Source organism: Psammomys obesus, unplaced genomic scaffold (genome assembly GCF_907164565.1).
Source record: "Psammomys obesus unplaced genomic scaffold, mPsaObe1.curated_primary_1811, whole genome shotgun sequence".
Classification (NCBI taxonomy): domain Eukaryota; kingdom Metazoa; phylum Chordata; class Mammalia; order Rodentia; family Muridae; genus Psammomys; species Psammomys obesus.
In genome coordinates this window covers 4,763,918-4,783,069 of record NW_026596064.1, presented here as the reverse complement: position 1 = coordinate 4,783,069, position 19,152 = coordinate 4,763,918, and the positions used below count along the sequence as shown (strand labels likewise).

The 19,152-nt window shown below is 39.1% G+C and overlaps 1 protein-coding gene across 1 annotated transcript in view; it reads right to left on the bottom strand.

Moving 5' to 3' along the window:
- The window catches only part of Lpp (LIM domain containing preferred translocation partner in lipoma), a 434,005-nt gene that overhangs the window by 240,160 nt on the left and 174,693 nt on the right, over positions 1 to 19,152 (bottom strand). Inside the window, exon 5 of the mRNA XM_055625216.1 lies at positions 12,956 to 13,081. Coding sequence (XP_055481191.1) covers positions 12,956 to 13,081 — 126 coding nt within the window. The remainder of the gene's footprint in view (positions 1 to 12,955; positions 13,082 to 19,152) is intronic.

Below are 19,152 nucleotides of genomic sequence, written 5' to 3'. Positions count from 1 at the left end.
CCATTGGGTAAATGTACCACAGTTTTTATTACTTTTATTTTTGTGCTCCTAGCTGTATGTAAGAAGCTATTTATTCCTCAGACCTCAGGTGAGGCATTCCTATGTTTTCTTTTAAGAATTTTATAGTTTCAAGCTTACCCTTGTCAGTTGTCTACTTTGTATTGAATTTTATATGGGATATTAAGTCTTTTACATATGAATCTCTAGTCATCCCAGCATAATTTACTGAAAAAGTATCCTTTATACCTTTAAATATCTCAAACTGTGTTAGAATCATCCAACAATAACATAATGGATTATTTCTAGACCCTCAAATCTGTGGTACTAATACATACGCTTACCTTAGGCCAGTACCACATTGCCTGGCTCCTCTAGATTTGTAATAAAATTTAGAATTACATGGTGTTAGTATTCTATATTTTCCCACTTTTATCTAAACTGCTTTACATTTCCACGTCCCTTGAAAATGCAACTGAATTTCAAGATGAACTTATCAAATCCTAAAAGAAGCCATCTGAGATTCTGAAAGTATTTTTTTTAACTATTAATTCAATTAAAAGTTATATTTTCGCGCATGCCCCTCCCCAAGTCCACTGATAGGGGAGATCCTCCTCTCCTTCCTTCTGATCTTAGTCTATCAGATCACATCAGGAATGGCTGCATTGTCATCTTCTGTGGCCTGGTAAGGCTCTCCCCTCAGGGGGAGGTGATCAACGAGCAGGCCAATCAGATTATGTCAGAGGCAGTCCCTCTTCCCATTACTATGGAACCCACTTGGACACTACACTCCCATGGACTACATCTGTGCAGGGGTTCTAGGCTATCTCCATGCCTGGTACTTGGTTGGAGTATGAGTCTCTGGGAAGACTCCTGTGTTATATTTTACAGCACATGGAAAATGTTATATCACCCAAACAATGAAGGTTGGATATATTTCCATGTATTTTACGTCAGCAATTGAATATCTAATTTATGCTTAATTAATGATGAAAGAAAAGAGTTAAAGAATAAATTATGCCATCAATAGTATAAGTAAATGAACAATGTCCACAGTCTTAAATCCCAGGTCCTCTCTGATGGTTATTCCTTTCAAGGTGTCTTTTAGAAAATATTTTCAAATATGAACTCTGTTCTATCTCCCCCCTTCACCCACTTCATAAGGTCAAAAATGGTAGAAAAGTGATGGCCATAAAAAATTCACCTCATTCCATACCCTTCCTTCTGACTATACTCCAAGGAACTTGTTTTAATACTGCTGCAAACAGACCACCATGAGTCTTCCTATGAAATCAGATCCACAAATGATAGTGAAATTCACTTCCTCTTACATAAAGCTAAAACTCAGAATCCTGTTTAATATAGCCCAGTTGATGAGAGAGTGAGCTCTAAAATTAGGACCCCATGAAATACGAAATCATCCTGGATCCTTTTGGAAACAACAATAACAGCAACCCTATTTCCTGGTTCTGACAGTCCAGAAAAGATGGTGATTATATGTGCTAAGTAGCTGAAGAGGCAAAGATGGGCAATCTGTGTCAGGAAGGCGCCTAGCATCCCAAACAGCAACTAACATGTAATATCTTTATTATTTTCCCATGTGCAGCACACATCAAAATGGAATTAGAAAAGGTTCCTGTCACCATGTAAATGGCTCACAGTGTAACTTTGAGAAATCTAAGGAATATAAAATACTGTATTCTTCAAATAATAGAAACAGTCCATCCTTCTACCCATTTTAAACCATGTCTTATTTTCACTTGTATGATGTTATTGAACTTACTGCCCACTATCTACATATGCAAAAATCCAGCCAGGTTGCAATTCTTTTTCTTTTTTTTTTTTGTACATGAAACCTAGAGGATGTACCTATAAAAATATTCATAGGCTCATCACATATGTAAATAAGGTTTACTTCTACTTGAAGGGCACAAAAGTGGCATAAGGAGTATGGAAGTTATTAGTCACGTTCCGGTTGGATTTAAATGCCAGTCCACAAGATGAAACCCAAACATGGCACCACCACTGGGTTAAGACACACCATAGCTAGACGGATCACTGCCTCTAGGAGAGAACCTATAATGATTATTCTGATAAACAGACACAGTACTAAAGCAGCTCCTAATGACTTCTCATTATATCTGTAGATTAATGCATCTTTCAACCCTTCTCAGAGAAGCTTCCATTTATTAGATAATAATCAGAACAGATCCTAGAACAGGTAGAAAATGCAGAGAATAAGACTGTAGAATGTCCTCCACAAATGAAAGACATATCACCCATTCCTCGAAAGGCTCAGCAATCATCAAAGAGGAAGGAGCGGGAAGGGTATAAGAACCAGAGGCAGTAGGTGGCCACAGGGTAAATGTCTTTTAGACACTGCAGAGAAGCTGAAAACATGAGTTCACAGGAGTTGTGCCAGCACACACAAGACTTGTGCAAGCTGGAGTCAGATCAAATCCCATCAGGGAGAGGAGAGCTAGCCACGAAGCTCCTCCCCTAGCTGAGGAGCTATTGGTAACTATTAGCAGCTGGAGAATAAGGATCAGTTTTCTCTGAGAGTGTAGCCATTGATAAGTCTACCATGTATCCGTAGACAAGAGAAGTTAGACAGCATAAAGCAGTCTTGAAGGAGGGAAGAAGACAAAATGTTCAGTGGGAAGGAGAAGGAGAAATCTGGGAACACTTGAGGAGGGATGTGAATATGATCGACACACATGAAATTCTCACAGAACTAATAAAAAGCATGACAAGAAATGTAGGTAAGTAAAGTACTTTGTAATGGCATAAACATACCCTGTCCCCACACACAACATACTGCCAAAACTAGGTCAAAGTATCAGAAATAAAATTCAATAATGGAAGGAGACCAAAAGCAGATATTCCTACAACTGTATGGTGCTGCAGAAACACAATTCATATGTAGTTTATACGTTTCTGGCAACGAAAGACCTCAGCAGGTTATCTGCCAATTAAGTATCAGTCTCCTGTCAATGATTCCAAGAAATCCAGCACGTTAGTAGCTGTTTTGGAATTGCAATGCAGTGGTCTCTTGTAAAGGCAACAAGGGGACACACATACATACACACATACACACACACACACACACACACACACACACAATTTTACATTTATTTCTCTTTTCATTCCAACAATAAGAGACTAGGTATAATATTTAATTATAGATCATGGTAGAGTGTCTTCTCAAAATGTCCAGCACTTTCAAATGACAAAAGTTAATGTTAAGGAAAACTGGAAAGTCCGTATCAATCAGTGGTTGCCGTTCAGTTGCCCTTGTAAAACCTCCATTCACCTGGGGTATATTTTTATACTGCAATTACATGTTCATTATAGAAAAGTCCCAAACAGATGCGACTGTGACTCACTAATTCCACTTCAACCTGAGACAGGATTTTTAGCATATTTCTAAAGGGCAGCTGCCTAGATTAGATGACAACTTCAATTTGTTTATTGAACAAAGATGAGTTTGAATGTTTCTTTTGTGTTGAGACAAATGATAATCTTGATCTTGCCTTGAGGTCTTTTGGAATTTATCACAATCCTTTTTTTTTTTTTTTTTTTTTATTCAAACTTACGGGATTTTTATCATCTCTATTGACACAGTCATGCATACTCTGTGAGGTAAAATTTTGGAGCTTTTACTTTTTATTTGAGTAATTTGTGATTCAATATAACAAAGCCCAACTCAACTTTCCTTCTATGGTACTAAACCTGAACAGTTTACACCAATGTGCAGAAAGCTTCTCCTCCATTCACATATAAAAACAGAAACGAAAAGCACAACGTATAATGAGGCAACAACAGTATGTGTCTAATTTGATCTTTTATTTCAACGCAAAATCAGCTCATTAGTTCTATGAGAAAATAAGTATGTTCAAGTGACAAAACATAGCTAACTCAAATTTCATATTAGAAATGGGTGCATCGACTGAATGAAATGTTTATTTTTCCTGGTAAATTTCCTACAGCATGAAAAGGACTTTAGCAGTTAAACCCTAATGGGTTATTTTGTATGGTGAGCTAACCAGTTATTCACTATGTTCAATAATGATATGTAAGGCTGATGATTGAACATCTCTAATCATCAGACTACAAGCCATCATTATACTTTACTTTGGCTTTATACCAAATAAAGAGAAGGGTGTCAAAATGGACACAACAATGACCATAGATACAGAGATACCAGAGATGCCTTTTCTTTTAAAACACAAAAATGTTACTTACTTTCCATGGTTATGTCTAATACTCTTACATGAAAAGGCACAATTGGATTTGCTTATTTGTTGTTTTAAAAAGAAAGGGGAAAAAAAGAGGCAAAGAAAAGGATTATGATGATTCTGAGCAAGGTTACTACCAAAATAGACATTTAAACAGTGGGAGAGGAAGAAAGAAGTACAGAAACCCATCCTGACAAGAGCGCTCTTTAATTTTGCAAATGTGCTGTGTGCTTCTGCATGGACATAGGGCTAATTATTTCCGCTAAGAATGCTGTTGTGAAATAGAAACACTCAGGAAAGAGGTAGCTTTGTATATTTCCTTTTAAACCAATGGCTGGATTGAGCGATTCAGTGTAATGGAACACTTGTTCTGGGCCAAGGACTAACAAGGTCCAGCAAGCAAATCAGCTGGGACCACAGCTGAGGGTTCGCAGCGGAAACAGCACCTCCTGGGCTTCAGGTGAGTGGGTGCTCTCTGCTGAGCCCCACCCCCTCACTGTCAGAGGAGAGGCTTACACTGAATACTTTAACCTAACATTTGTGTCTGCAGGGGTGCGATGCAAGGTAGTGGGGTGGGGAGGCTAAATTTCCATACCATTGAATCGCTACATTTCATAGCATTCACAATGAGTTCTAACAGCTAAGTGTGGCTATGTTGATCAAATAGGAGATAAACATGAAAATCTTTTTTTAAAAAGAAAGAAGTCTTATAGAGGTGCAATTATATACAGTCTAAAAATTAATTACCCATCATCAAACCCATAGCATGCAACCATGAGTCAGCTAACCGCTTGTCCGCCCCCACTGCATTGATATTTAATTTTAGGTCTGTTGACAGGTACAGACTAGTTAAAAATAATCCAGATCCTCCAAACATGGGCACTACAAAACGTATATCTGTTTGATTCTACAGATATGTTATATAGATTTTCCACATCTTTTTTTTAAATTTTATTCCAGTTAATATCTTCTAAAGTATTTCATCTTTCACTGCATTCTCAAAGGCAGCTATAGTAAAAAGCCTCTGTCAATATTCAGACATATCCACTCTTAAGAAATGAAGGTACACGCCTATATGCTTCACAAGAAAATGAAGGAAGAAGTATAGGGATATGGTACTATCACAATCCCTGCTTCAACAGAGAATACCCCAATTATATCCCAATTCTCAAGAAGGAACAAATCCCCCTCCTCCCAAAAGTAAAATCCTTTGTCTACAAAGGACAGTGTGCCTCCTCATACCGTATAAGCACACTGCAGCTTTCAGCTACCATGTAGACAGCATGTGTAGGTTGCAATGAAAATATGAAATATTAAGCTTTTAATTGCTAATAAATTGCTCCTACAGCTGCTCCTGGATTTTGCATGCTAGAACATGGGAGTCCAAGAGAAGAGACTACCCATGACACCACAATGCTCCACCTGGTTACAACACCTAACACCTCGGCCACATGAATTGCCAATAAACATCCAGGGCAACATGGACACCCCTGAAAGGATTTCTCAGGTTGCATCATAGGCTGCTGTTCTATGAAATGAACCCGGTGTGGGAGTGTTGAGGTTGCAGTTAAAACTGTATCCCTATAAACACACAGCATGTATGTATACAACTGCCAAAGAGACTTAAGTTTCAGCAGCTTCCTGTCCTTGAAAGGATGAGATGATAATTTTCAGGAGAAGCAGTCTTCAGAAAGAGTCAGTCCAAGCTTCAAAACCCTGCCTTTGAAAGCAAACCCTAGGGATGTGCTAAAAACCTTTAAATACAGCAAAGAAAGCAATCCCAGACTGGTGCTAGAGGCCAGTTCATTTCAGGGAAGTTCTCTCAGGGTGTGTAACCCATGGCAGTGAAAGGCACTGTTCTTGCTTTGCCGACTTGGAGACAAAGCAGCCAATGGTAGACATATTATAACTTTGGCCTATAAATGATCTCTAACTGTTTCCTGTTAGTTGACAAGGGAAAATGTACTTGTGTTCTCTAAATGGATGCCTCACATAATTATTCACTTTGATATCCATCTTCCACCATTTATCTATCAATTCTCTGACACCAGATGAATAGTCAACAATTCAATTAAATTCTGACACTGTGTAACTTCAACCACTACAGACCCTACAGTCCCATAGACTGTGCACAATCACATGTCAATTACAAGTCCTGAACACCAGCTTGTTTGTACTTTTGCATGATGTGGCTCCAACTTGTTGGTCCTAGCAAATTATTGAGTTGGATCATTTGCTAGAGTGGCTCAAGGAAATCAGGGAAACATCTCCTTGCACTGGGCAATGAATTACAGAGGCCATGATAAAGGAGACAGATGAAAATATACATGCAGAGGTGTTCTGAGCTAGGTCTAAAAAGCCCCTAAGTTCAGAAGCTTCTGTCCCTGCACAGCTAAGGACAGCCATCTCCCGGGCACACGAATACCTTCACTGAGCAGGAAGGTCCCTGAATGCAGTCTTTGGAGATTATCATAGTCTTCATCAAAGGCATGATCTAGTCCTCAGCTCCTCTCCTTACCTAAGAAGATGGGACATGGAGCTGAAAACTGCAGACTTTAAATTACAGCCCTGTCTTTTCTGTGAGCCCCACCAAGCATTCACCAGGAGTTACCTCATAATGAGAAATAGTCCTACCACGGATGATGTGAGCTCCAGAGTAGGAACTATGCATCAGAGTGGAGAGAAAATGGCATTAAAACAAATACCGTTCCTCTGTCTTACAGTCTTCGTCACTTTTTAGTTTACAGGACATGAGGAGAACTGGGAGTGTTTGTGCTCTCCATCAACTCCTTTCCGGTCTCTCTTTCCTTTCCATCTTGTCCTTCTTCCTCAATGACAAATAAGTCATTTTATAATTTTGCAATATTACACTCATCTAAATGACAATATTGGAATCCCTTTGTGTCTTTTCAAATGCATTGTGATTGAAAAAAGTCACCAAATGTTCAGTTACAGTAGAATATTAATATAATCCAGCAAAAAATGTATCCTTGTAATCTAAATGTCATCTCCAACCCTAACAAACTGTGTGGGAAGAAAAGACAGACTCATAATAAAACTTAAGAGGTGAAAGTTAGCACTGATTCTGTCAAGAGAATGAAAAAATAATCATAAATACACAACTGACACTCATCTTCTGGAAGACACACATCAGCATGAAGCTAGAGTCCAAGTTGCAACTGTCTTGGCCAAGGACATCTAACAGATAGGATTGGGCAATGGAAGGATAGCATACTAATTTATGTTTTCTGCTTACCTTTGCAATATCTTGTTGCTACACCTAATCCTTTGATAAATTACCAGGACACTGAAAGAAAGGTGCCATAAAAATAGAATTTTGGAAATACAATGAAGATATTAACGGGAGCTATGCTTGGTGGCTGCCATTACAAGGAAGTGCTCTGTTATGGGTCAGAAAAAAGAATCGTTACTCAACCAGCTACTCAGTATGCCTTCTATAGCCATGGTCTTTCCATTTGTGGACAAAACCTCTTTACCTAAGAAGTTGCAAATTTAGCTGTATGAGCTATGGGCCACATAAGCCCTGATACTCTATTATCATCTTGGGCCTGCAGTTCATCTAGAATCCCTTCCAATTTCTCGAGTCTATTCTTCTACAACTATTCTCTAGTATACATTATGAAATGTTTGCAAGTTTTAGTTCTGAACTTTAAGATGTTTAATTGTATACTTTCATGCAGTGTCATGTATCTGTGTGTATACACATTAAATCATTCATGTAGCTAATGTAATAATACCTTTACTAAAGGATTACATCTAAACCCACCTCAGCCAGAAACACTGTTCCTTTCCCTACTACAATTTTCCTCTTTAAGGGTAGAGCCTTCAACAATAAGAGTGCTACTAGGTCCTAATCTCATTTGATTTGTTTTTAATCTGGCAGTCTCCTTCATACCCCATATACTTTATATTGCTGTTAGAAATAACCTATGATTCAAACAAGACGTTCACTTCCATCACTATTGTAATTTCTAAAATCCACTGTTCTTCCAAGAACAGATGCAGTCAAGAGCATACATGGTGGTCTGTCACCAGGGTCCTCCCTGACTCTGAAAGGCCAATGTTAACATCCTGTTTGATATTTTCACAAAATGTCTCTGAAGAGTTTATTCACATAGTGAGGCACTTGGCCCATAAAGACCACAGCAAGGTTCTTTTCTGCGTTACTCTTGATTACTTTTCCATCTCTCTGATATAAAAGTTTACAAATTCTATAGAGCAAGGGCATAGTGACACTTGCCTTTATATTTATAATATACAGAGTTAAGCCATATATTAGTCATATAATACAGGATAACCATACTAAAATCCACAGACCCAGAGATGCTAAATAACAAGGAGGACCCTAGGGAGGATGCTTAATTCTCATTCAGAAGAGCAAATAGAATAGACACCAGAAGCAGTGGAAGAAAAGGAACAGGACAGGAGCCTAACAATAGTATCCTCTGAAGGATTCCTCCCAGCAGGGGATCAAAGAAGATGTTAAGACTCACATTCAAACTCCAGGCATAGTGCAGGGAGTCTTATGGAAAAGAGGGGACATAGAAGGACCCAGAGGGATCAGGAGCCCTATAAGGAGACCAACAAAGCCAACAAATGTGGGCAGGGGGTCATGCAGAAACTGATGTACCAACCAAGCACCATGCACAGAGAGGACCTAGACCTCCTGCACAGATATAGCCCATGGCAGCTCAGTGTCCATGTGGGTACCCTAGTAAGGGGAGCAGGGGCTGTCTCTGACATTGACTCTGTTGCCTGCTCTTTGATCACTTCTCCCTGGTGGCATGGCCTTCCCAGGCCACAGAGAAAGAGCATGTAGGCAGTCCTAATGAGCCTTGATAGGCAAGAGTAAGACAAAAGGGGAGGAGGGGGTCCTCCTTCTGAAGTCTAAGAAAGGTGGATGAGGGGAAGCAGGAGGGAGGGTGGGACCAGAAAGAGACAGGGAGGGAGCTACAATTGGGATATAAAGTGAATAAATTATTAGAAATAAATTTATATATAAAAATAAAATATAATATTTTAAAAGGATAAAAATGTAAGAACTAACACTGAAGATGGGAGATACTGTTTTGAAAAAAAGGGTAATTAATACTTTGACAAAATTCGCCAAGAGCAGAAGCACTTTCCAAGTTGTTATGTGAATAGGCTCCCTGTGACTTCTCCCTGCACAAACATTACACAGTGTGTGCAGCATTTTATGCACAGCATAATTCAGAGCAGCCACAGAATAGTGATTCAGAGACAGACTGGGAAAACACAATGAATCTGGAGAGCACGGGACTATAGACCTAGTAGCCCTACTTGAGGCGGTCAGCTGACTCAGCAGGATTTGAATTTGAAATTTTGTTTGCCTCGAAAATAGAAAATACCAAAGTTAGATAGAAAAGTCTGTTCTTCCAGGACACTTCAGGTGCCTTTTAACCACAGCACAACATTATCTGCTCTTGGCACATATTTACATATTTAAGTGTGTGATTATTGTTCTCACAGCATATAATTATGTTAGTCAATAAATACTGACATATCTACCTCAGTTTCACGGAGTGAAGAAAATTCAGAAGGATGAGCTGGGGCTCCTAATTAGCTCCTGCTTTCCTAAATTAGAATAATTGAAAGGAACAGGCTAGACCAAGCTTTGACTTGATAATGGAGCAGCCACACTAAACGTAGACTTCAACCTAATTACGAAATTATTTAAGTTAGAGGTCATCCTAGCTATTATTTTAATCATGAACGATTTGCTTTTTATAGGAAAACGATTCTTAAGGAACAATGTCACGTATATGACTGATTTCATGATTTTTTCAACAGTAAAACAATTAAAAATAAAGAACAAAGTCTTTCATTTGGGTTTAGAACATACAGTCAAGCAAAAGTGTAAGCCTTGGGTCCAGCTGTATTCACACAGTTGTCAAAAACATATGTCATTACTGGCTAAGCCTTGATTGCTCTGTCCACGAAGAAAGTGCACTATCTGTGTCTCAGAAGTAAGTTGCCTACACCTTGTTCAAGTGAGAAGCTGTTTGTACGTGCTTCGTGATCCGTAAGCTGCTGTCCACACTGTCAGTGATTATGAGTTTGTTTGTACAGTAAGACTGTTTGAATAGTAAGACCACTGCTGAATAAACCAATCAAAATGCACGATTTAATGGGAAGCATGTGTAGACAGAGACCTAAAGAAGACAGGCCACATCAAGGAGAAACCTTCCAGCAGGGTCTTTCTATGCAATGCATCTTTGGAGGTTCTCTCATTATGCTCTGCTGGGGCTTTGTGCTCTCCCTGTCTGTCTATCTCTGTCCCAACCCCTTCTGCTCTCTCTCTTTCTTCCTCCTTTTAACTACATACTTTGCATATATATTAGGACTTTTAGTGTTGTGTTTTTATGGGTTTATGGGATTCCTGTGTGTGTAATGTGTGTCTCTGCGTCTATGTGTTTCTTGAGCTTTTTCTTCTATTTGTTTGTTTATTTTGTCCTATTCTGGCTTGTCTCCTTATGTTTTATCATACAACATTTTAATATTATTCTTTAGGTATCTGTCTGCTCTCTAAGGGAGGGGGAAGGGTATAGATTCAGATGGGAGGAGAGGTGGGGAGGATCTCAAGTTAGAAGAGGGAAAATTATAATCAAAATATTAAAAGAAAAATATTTTTCAATAGAAGAAAAATAGAGGGGATAGAAAGAAGCCCTCAGGAGTGAAAAACAAAGACTAACCAAAAACTCTGCTTAAAAGCGAGCACAGAAGCATTTTGCAGAATGTGGCCGAGTCTAGTGGGAAGAAATAGACTTGCTATCCTGAGAAACTAGGTATAGTTTCTCTTTGATTATTTGATTGGCTAGAATTATAAAATTAATTAAGGTCGTATGATAATGTAAGTATTATTTCTAAGAATCTTTTCAGAGTTGGTCTTGTTTCCTCAGTTTCTGTTCAGAATGAATTTTAGATTTCCCCTGTTGGAGACCCTTCAAGGACTTTCTACTTTCTCTAACTGACAAGCTAAGATGTCAGTTTAGCAGCAAAACTCATCCACGGCCGCTTAGCCACTACACATCCTTGGTGGAGTGGTTTCCCACCTCCTCAGTTGCTTGCAGGTCCCCCCCAGGCCTGGAACTCAGGCTCTCTCTCCATTTCTTCCAGTGTCAAAATACCATCCAGCCTCCCACTGGATTCACAAGCCTTGGTGTAAGACTGTTCAGATTCTGCCAGTCTAAAAAACTATCGTTCTCTTCCTGTGTCACTGTCATAGCAGCTACAGTTTGTCTCATACCATGACAGGATCTACTGCCCAACTTCTACAGAGGCTTTTGACTCTGCTTCTAACAACACACTTTCCTTTTCCTCTGGGGTCCCCACAAAAGACTCTATACCTGCTCTACATCCAAAGCTCAGCCAATGAATAAGGAATGAAGTACATGTGCACTGCGGCAAGTGATGGAGCCAACACAGATACACATGAGTTTGTCTTTTTTCTGTTTTGCCTTTGTCCCCAACCCAACTCCCAATCTCATATGTGTAGGAAAGGTAATAGGGATGTGTCAAAAAAAGACACATCAATCTTAGATGAAGATAGCAACGAATGATTGACAGCACAGGAGCAGGAACACTGACAATACGGCTCCTGTTCACCAATACGAGTGAGCTACATGTTGATGTATGCAGTGTCAATTAGAAAAGAAAAAGCAGATTAGGGTCAAACAGTGACAAAAGGATCTGCCTAACGTTGACATCAAGAATCCTATTAATTGTTTTCCGAGGCCACAGAACTCCTGCTATAGATTTGACCCTTTCAGTACTTAGCCAGGTCGGGGATACTTTGTAGTGATAAAATACCAGCTTCAGAAACAAAGACTGATAAATGAAAATGCAGAAACATATCCAAGCTCTAAGGTAAGCCAAATTAGGAACAGGATAAACTAACACAGTCAGGATTCTGGTGCCTGTAACCCATTTACAAATTTCAAAGGGTAGGGTGTGGTGGCAAAGGCCTTTAATCCCTGATCTTGAGAGACTGCCCTATGAGTTCAAAGGCAGCCTCGCTTATATAGTGGGTGCCAGGGCTAGCCAAGACCTAGTCTCAAAAAGAGGGAGAAAAGGCGGGAGGGAGAGATGACAGAAAAATTTTAAAAAAGCGATCTTTCTCTTTAGTGTGGAAATCCCACTGTTAACAGTCTCGTGTCCTTTGTAGCACTTGTGATGGCTACTAACGGCAACAACATATAAAGAAGCTTCCTCAACATGTAGCATAAGAAACTCCATTACAAAAGAGAGCTCCTCCCCAGAGCTTTATACAGGTATGCATGCTAAATCATGTATGTATAGATTGCAACAGTTCGTCACCAGATATCCACAAAGAGAGGGTTCCGAAAAAGGGCATGGCAATGAAATAAGCTGCCCTGTCCTATAACACCCCAGCAAAGCACCATGGTGTCATTTTGAAGTTTAAGGAGTGACCACTAGTTCACTAGCACGAGCTGATAGTTTCCTATTCTTAGACTGGTGGGGTATGTCTATAAGGATGCACTTGGAACAGGGTAACGGGGGCTGGTGCTTCATTAATGGGGCATGTCAGATTAGGAGGTGGAGCCTTTCTACACTGGCTTTAAGAAGGTGCAGAAAAGAATGAAAGGCTCTAAGAAACGACTTCATTTTCCAGATAGAGTGGGGATCATGGCAGGAGTGAGGCTGTGGGGAGCACCAACCTGGGAGGGCCGAGGCTTGTAGGGAGAGCTGCACTCCAGATCAGCCAAGATGCTGGTCAAAGAATCGATCTCTGCATCCAGGCTGGATCGCCTTTCCTCCAGGGTCTTGCCTCCAGGATTTCCCTGCTAAAAACATGCACATTCAAATTCAATAAACCTCCACAGGAAACATCATGATTTCAAATTTTTATGCTATAATTTTCTCTTTTCTCCTTTTTTCTGCATGTCTTTTTTTTTTTAAGTTCTTATCAAATCTTAATAAGGTGTGCAGGAAGAAAATTACCACTTTTTGACAGATAAGCAAACAGAAAAAAATCTTGAAATGTTTTTCTCTAAAGTAAGTATACTTAGACATTTTGATGAAGATTTAGGGAAAAGAAATTAATGCCCCAACGCCTGCACTTTAGGATAGGAATAAGTGAGGCCATCTGCACTGAGAAATCATTCATAGTGCTTTACTTGGAGAAGCGATGGTTAAGGAGGGGAGACTGTGTTACATTAGAAACATCAATACTTGGCACCATGAAGCATGAATCTCTTCGTCTCTGGTCAGTGGTAGTAGGGGCATATACATGGGAAGGGAGGTTGAGCACAGCTTGTAAGTAAGTCATGGAGCAGGAAGAGGTAACTTAGGACCCTGGCCATTAAGGAGCACAGGAAGCAGGTGTAGCGAGTTTGAGGGAGGGAGCCAGGAGCAACAGCACTCATCCACTCATGGCCCATGTTACCACCTCTCAAACTAGTAAGAGAAGGGGGAGCAGCTGTACTGCTACAGGCCCCTTTCAGCAACTGTGGGCAGAGCTGGGAAAAACAAGCAAACGGTCTGCCTACAGCTCCAAGCAAAGAGATATACAAGGCGGTGGCCCTGGGGTTTGGAAGAAGGGTTAGGCATTACATTGACAAGCTTTGAAGCAAATATACATTTTCATAGAATAAATGGCATCAGGAACACTCTACCTGAGCTTTAGAAGTTATTTAAACATGGTAAGGCAACAGGAAGAGAGTCTAATATGGTTGTCCCTAGGCAGTCAGGACAAGCTAAGCCCCAACACAACACACCAAGGTCTACATCAGGCCAACCCAACTGGGAAGATTGGCTACATGCTTATGAAAAGTTGAGGATCAGCTCCTTAGATCCTAACCTTGATTAGCACCTCATTGCATATGAACCCTCTTTAAATACGGGCACCAGGTAGCAAATTATCCTAAGGATCCATCTCATTATTTTGTCCCTTGGAATATTCTGTGAGACTAGCCTCTCAATTCTCTCAATCCACTCTGTTTACTCTTCTAATCTTATTAGTCGCCATCTACACATTGTCTCTTATAACCATTTGGGTATGTCTCTTCTCATCCCTATAGAAATGTAAGATCGACGAAAGTAAAGATGTAACTTGTTTTCATGGCACTATTTCCTCGGTCTTGCTCAGGGCCTGAAATGTGCAAATGTTCAATAGGCATAAAAAAAAGTTGATAAATAATAACATGGTCAATACTCCAAGGATTTCCATTTAGTAAACTTATTTGCATTAACATCTTTTGGATAAAGAACATGAGGTATAGTAGGAAGCAGTAAGTATTGTAATATATGATCTAAAAATGAAATCAAATGGTTCAGAGTATGTGTGCCTGTGTGCACATTCATCCAAGTGAGTGCCAGGTGGGATAGCACACATTTCAAAGGCTGGATTTGGGGAACTGAAAGATTGCCCCGGAGCTCTCACCCAAGGCCACACTGGAAAAATAGTGATACAATGGGTAGGTGGTGCTTTTGGTCAGAATCTGAGTTTCAGCCTTACTCAACTTTTTATTTCATATTATTTTATTTATTATTAGGGTGAGAGGTATGTGTGTGCTCTCCTGTGGGCACATATGTATATAGCCACATGCCAGAGCTGGCATTGGAGGTCAGAAAATAACTCTGTAGAGTTGATTCCCTCCTCCGATGTTTAGGTGCATTGTGGGAAAAGACCCACTTCATCAGGCTTGTATAGCAATATTCTTACCCACTGATCCATCTCACCAGCCCTAAATGGTCAAGGTTGACAAGGTTTTGCTAGGGAAATATTAATGTCTCTATCAGAGGGTGTATCTCTACACACAGTGCAAGAGTATGAACATTCTGAATTGTGAAAAGAAAAGATCTCTTTAACTCTTGAAACACAGGGCAATGTTCTGCATAGCTGGCACGAGAGAGGAAAGCTGGGCACACCACTCCACAGGGTGGCTATGGATAATCAAGTGAAATTACTTTTCTGTATGTGCAATCCAAAATTATCATAAGCAGACATTTGATAAGGGCATCCATGCAGACAGATCTCCAGCACAGTAAATCAGCAAGGAACACGGGATTGGAGTCTGGTTAAATGCTTTCCGGAGTCACAGTTTATTCATTTGCAAAGTGAAGAGACTGTCACCTGGCCTGCTTCAGTCAGAGAGCTGTTAAAGACTCGGATAAGAAAGTGGATGGGAACATACTTTGTAAATTGTAAAGTGCTGTAATTATGATGATTTTCATAAACAGTGTTAATTATAGCAACCAGTAACTATAAATTAATAGGCATAATATAGCTATTGTTAATTCTTCGTCTTGAGGTAGGCATCACTCACTAAGTGTTCCCTAGGGGTACCAGCAAAGAGACAGGACATAATCAGTCCTTCAACTCCTGTACTCTACTGTAGCACAAAACACACCAACTGCCTATGGCCTGAGTCACAGGATTCTAACCACAAAGACCCAAGTCACAGGATTATCCTGAGCTATACAGTAAAAGGACTAATTATGAAGTGTGCAACCAGCCCAAGCTTGTAGACCTCTACTGGCTCCGGTCTCCTCTGTGCTTCTGAGAGTTGGGACTGATCCCCGTTTCCCTTTCTCAGAATAGGATGATGCAATTGTACTAACAAGCCCTGGCCTCATTCTAGTGCCTTTTACAGGAACAATCCCCAGCTGCCCGACCTGACCTCATAGAATAGCTTTGTGTCTGTATTTTGATCCTCATTATGAACAAGGTACAGATGCTTTCTCCCTCCCAGGTACCTCTTTTGTATCTTGGCTCCATCCTGGAGTTCTGCCCAAGTTCCCACACAAAGCCTTGTCTCTACACTACTCCCAGTACCTCAGATTAATGTCCTCTCTTGCTCTTCATAAAACAGTCCTAAATGCAGCAGAAAGAATCCTACATTCTTACCGACATTCTCACTATGGTTCTGCCAGTCATTTAATGGTTAAAAAGCTTACCAGAGGCCAAATAACAACTAGGAAAACTCTCCTGATACTTTGCCTAATGTTTGCTCTAAATAACTAAGGCATTCAAAGTAGCCACTGTAATAACAGTTTTCACACTCTCCAGTAATAACTAGAAAGATCCCATTGTGTAAGTCTGGCTTCCCTGAGAAACCATGCCTGTGACAGAAGACCTGCATGCATGTTATTTGGGGAATCAATCCCCAAAACTAGTGCTGAGGGAACAGAAAGAGTGACAGCCAATTCCAGAGTTGAGCTGAGATCATCAGCAATGTGGACAACTGGTCCATCCTAACAGAAACTAATTAAAGCAACAGAAATTCTACTAATATATCTATCCCCAAGAGTCAATACTTCATTACCTTCGCAGTACGTTTCTATAAATTCCACTTGCTGCTGCAACTAAACTCTTGATAAAATGTTGCCCCCTAACTGATACCACCTCAGCCTACATGATCTTCAAATGCCCCAATTAGTATCATACTGGGGAAATTCAGAATGTTGGCAGTAACACATACACGCATATTTACACTGTTTTCATGTTTTAGCACTGGTCTATCCTAGCATTCCTTTCAAAGGCCTCTCACTACAGTGAAGAATCTGTTTATTCCCCTTTCCTTCTAGCCCAGACCTGTTTTGTTTGTCAGAACAGGCTATCTTATAAAAACTCAATCAAATGGATTTACCTGATTCTTAGATTAAGATCACACAAGCTGGATAGAAATTACAGTCACGACACATGACTTTCTAACTGTATCACACCACGAAGCTTGTCAGCTGACAAAAAAAAAAAAAATTACATTTTTTGATTCCAACCTCAATGGTTGACTTAATTCAGGCAGTTTCCACACAGCCTTTACTACTGTAAAAGTATACTAATTATTTACAAGTTAATATCTGAGAGAGGCAATATTTTGAAGCTCTGCCAACAATCTTCCCACTAAAGGCCTCCCATTCAAGGGTTATAGCATCTATGCTCGGGCCTTGCCTGAACTGATGCCGAGATCACTGGCTTTGTACCAGTCAGGCCATTTATTATTTATCAATGGAAATGAACTGATCTTGTTTTGCATAGCATAAAGTTGTAGGCATTCATTTCAGTGGGAAGTGTAAGAACAGGAGGATTAGTGATTAAATCATATTGTTGGAGGTCTCTTTCTGTGCTAATGAAAACAAGAGAGAACAGAATCTCTCTCTCTCTCTCTCTCTCTCTCTCTCTTTCTCTGTGTGTGTGTGTGTATAAACAATTACAGAAAAAGAGCCCCTGAATTTAAGAGAAATAAAAAGGTGACATGTGGCAGAAGTCAAATGTAGAAAAAAAAAGAGGGAAAAAATGAAGTAATTATTTTGTAATTTTAAAAATTAAAAACGTTATTTGAAAGTCACACTGGGAGCCTAATTTCCAAAAATTTTAAATATTATTTGAAAAAAAAAAAAGGTCATGTGGGAAACTGGACACCTAGAATATTACCCAACATAAGACATCACACCCAGGATATGAAAGTCACAGACATTCAGAAGCCCCAGAATCTGACTAAGCATGCCTGCACAACACAATAGAGAGACTTAAACAACCTAGGTATGAATGTAACTGCTCAATAACAGAAGTGAAACAAACCAAAACCTTCTCAATGAAAGTACGGTGAAATGTGCTATGTGGTAAAATGTAAATCATACTTGAGATATCTCAGGAAACTCCTTAGGCAAGTCAGGTGGAATGCCAAATGGTTTCTGACATGTGACAACCTGAATTTCACTTCCGGTGCTCAACACGAAAAAGAGAACACCTTCCCAGACAACTTCAGAATAGAAGACAATTTACCTTAGGGAATCCAAAAACTTAGTAACACAAACAAAACATGGTTATACATGTCATTGTTGTCTATGTCATTTAATCATCATGAATGCAACTATATTACTTCCTGTTTACAATAGGAAATATATATTATATATCATATATTTATAATAGGAAATATATTATATATTTATAATACATATATTTACAATAGGAAAAAATATATATTTACAATAGGAAAAAAATATATGTATGGGTCAGAAACGTGACTACTTCCTGCTAATTCGGCACATTGAGTTTCTTGGGGAAGTTTGATCGTCACAGTCAGGATATATAATTGCTTCTCATTATTGCATCTTCTTTGCACACAACTACTTAACCAACTCAGACCACACCAACAACCAACAACCCACCATGCCTCTCTGGGCCCCAGCATTCATATACCCTCTGAAAAGTCCTCAGAACTCCAAATGTCACAAAATCACAGTATCTGCAGCTGGTAACATCACGCCTCTGCCAGAGCACGAGGCAAATCACAGTCAGCTGCTGTGGGCAATCTGAAGCAGCCCCACATCCCCACACCAGAGATTAAAATGAGAACATACTCTTATAATATTTCTGTGTCTTTTAAAGAAACCAATACTTTAGAATTCTCACTACATATACATATCAACAATTACAGAAAAAGAACCCTTAAATTTGAAAGAAAGTAAAAGAGAATGCATGGGAAGGATAGAATGGAGGGAAGAAAAGGAAGAAAAATTATTTTATAATTTTTTAAATTAGAAATATTTAAAAGTTACCTTGGGACTGTGGTGACTTTTACATCTTTGAAATAATGTATAATACATATAATATTAATGTAATACATTAAATATGTTAAAAGATTAAACCCAAGCTTTGATATTAATCTCTTCTTACATATATAATATGTGATAATAGAGTGTTTATTATATTATATGTGATATAATTATAATACATTAATATATATCATAATAGTTATATAACTATAATTGTTATATACATGTATGTATCCAGTAGGTCAAAAAGGTGGCCATATCAAAAAAACAAACTAAAAGGCATATTCTTTATGATTAACAAAACTTGGTATATATATATATATATATATATATATATATATATATATATATATAT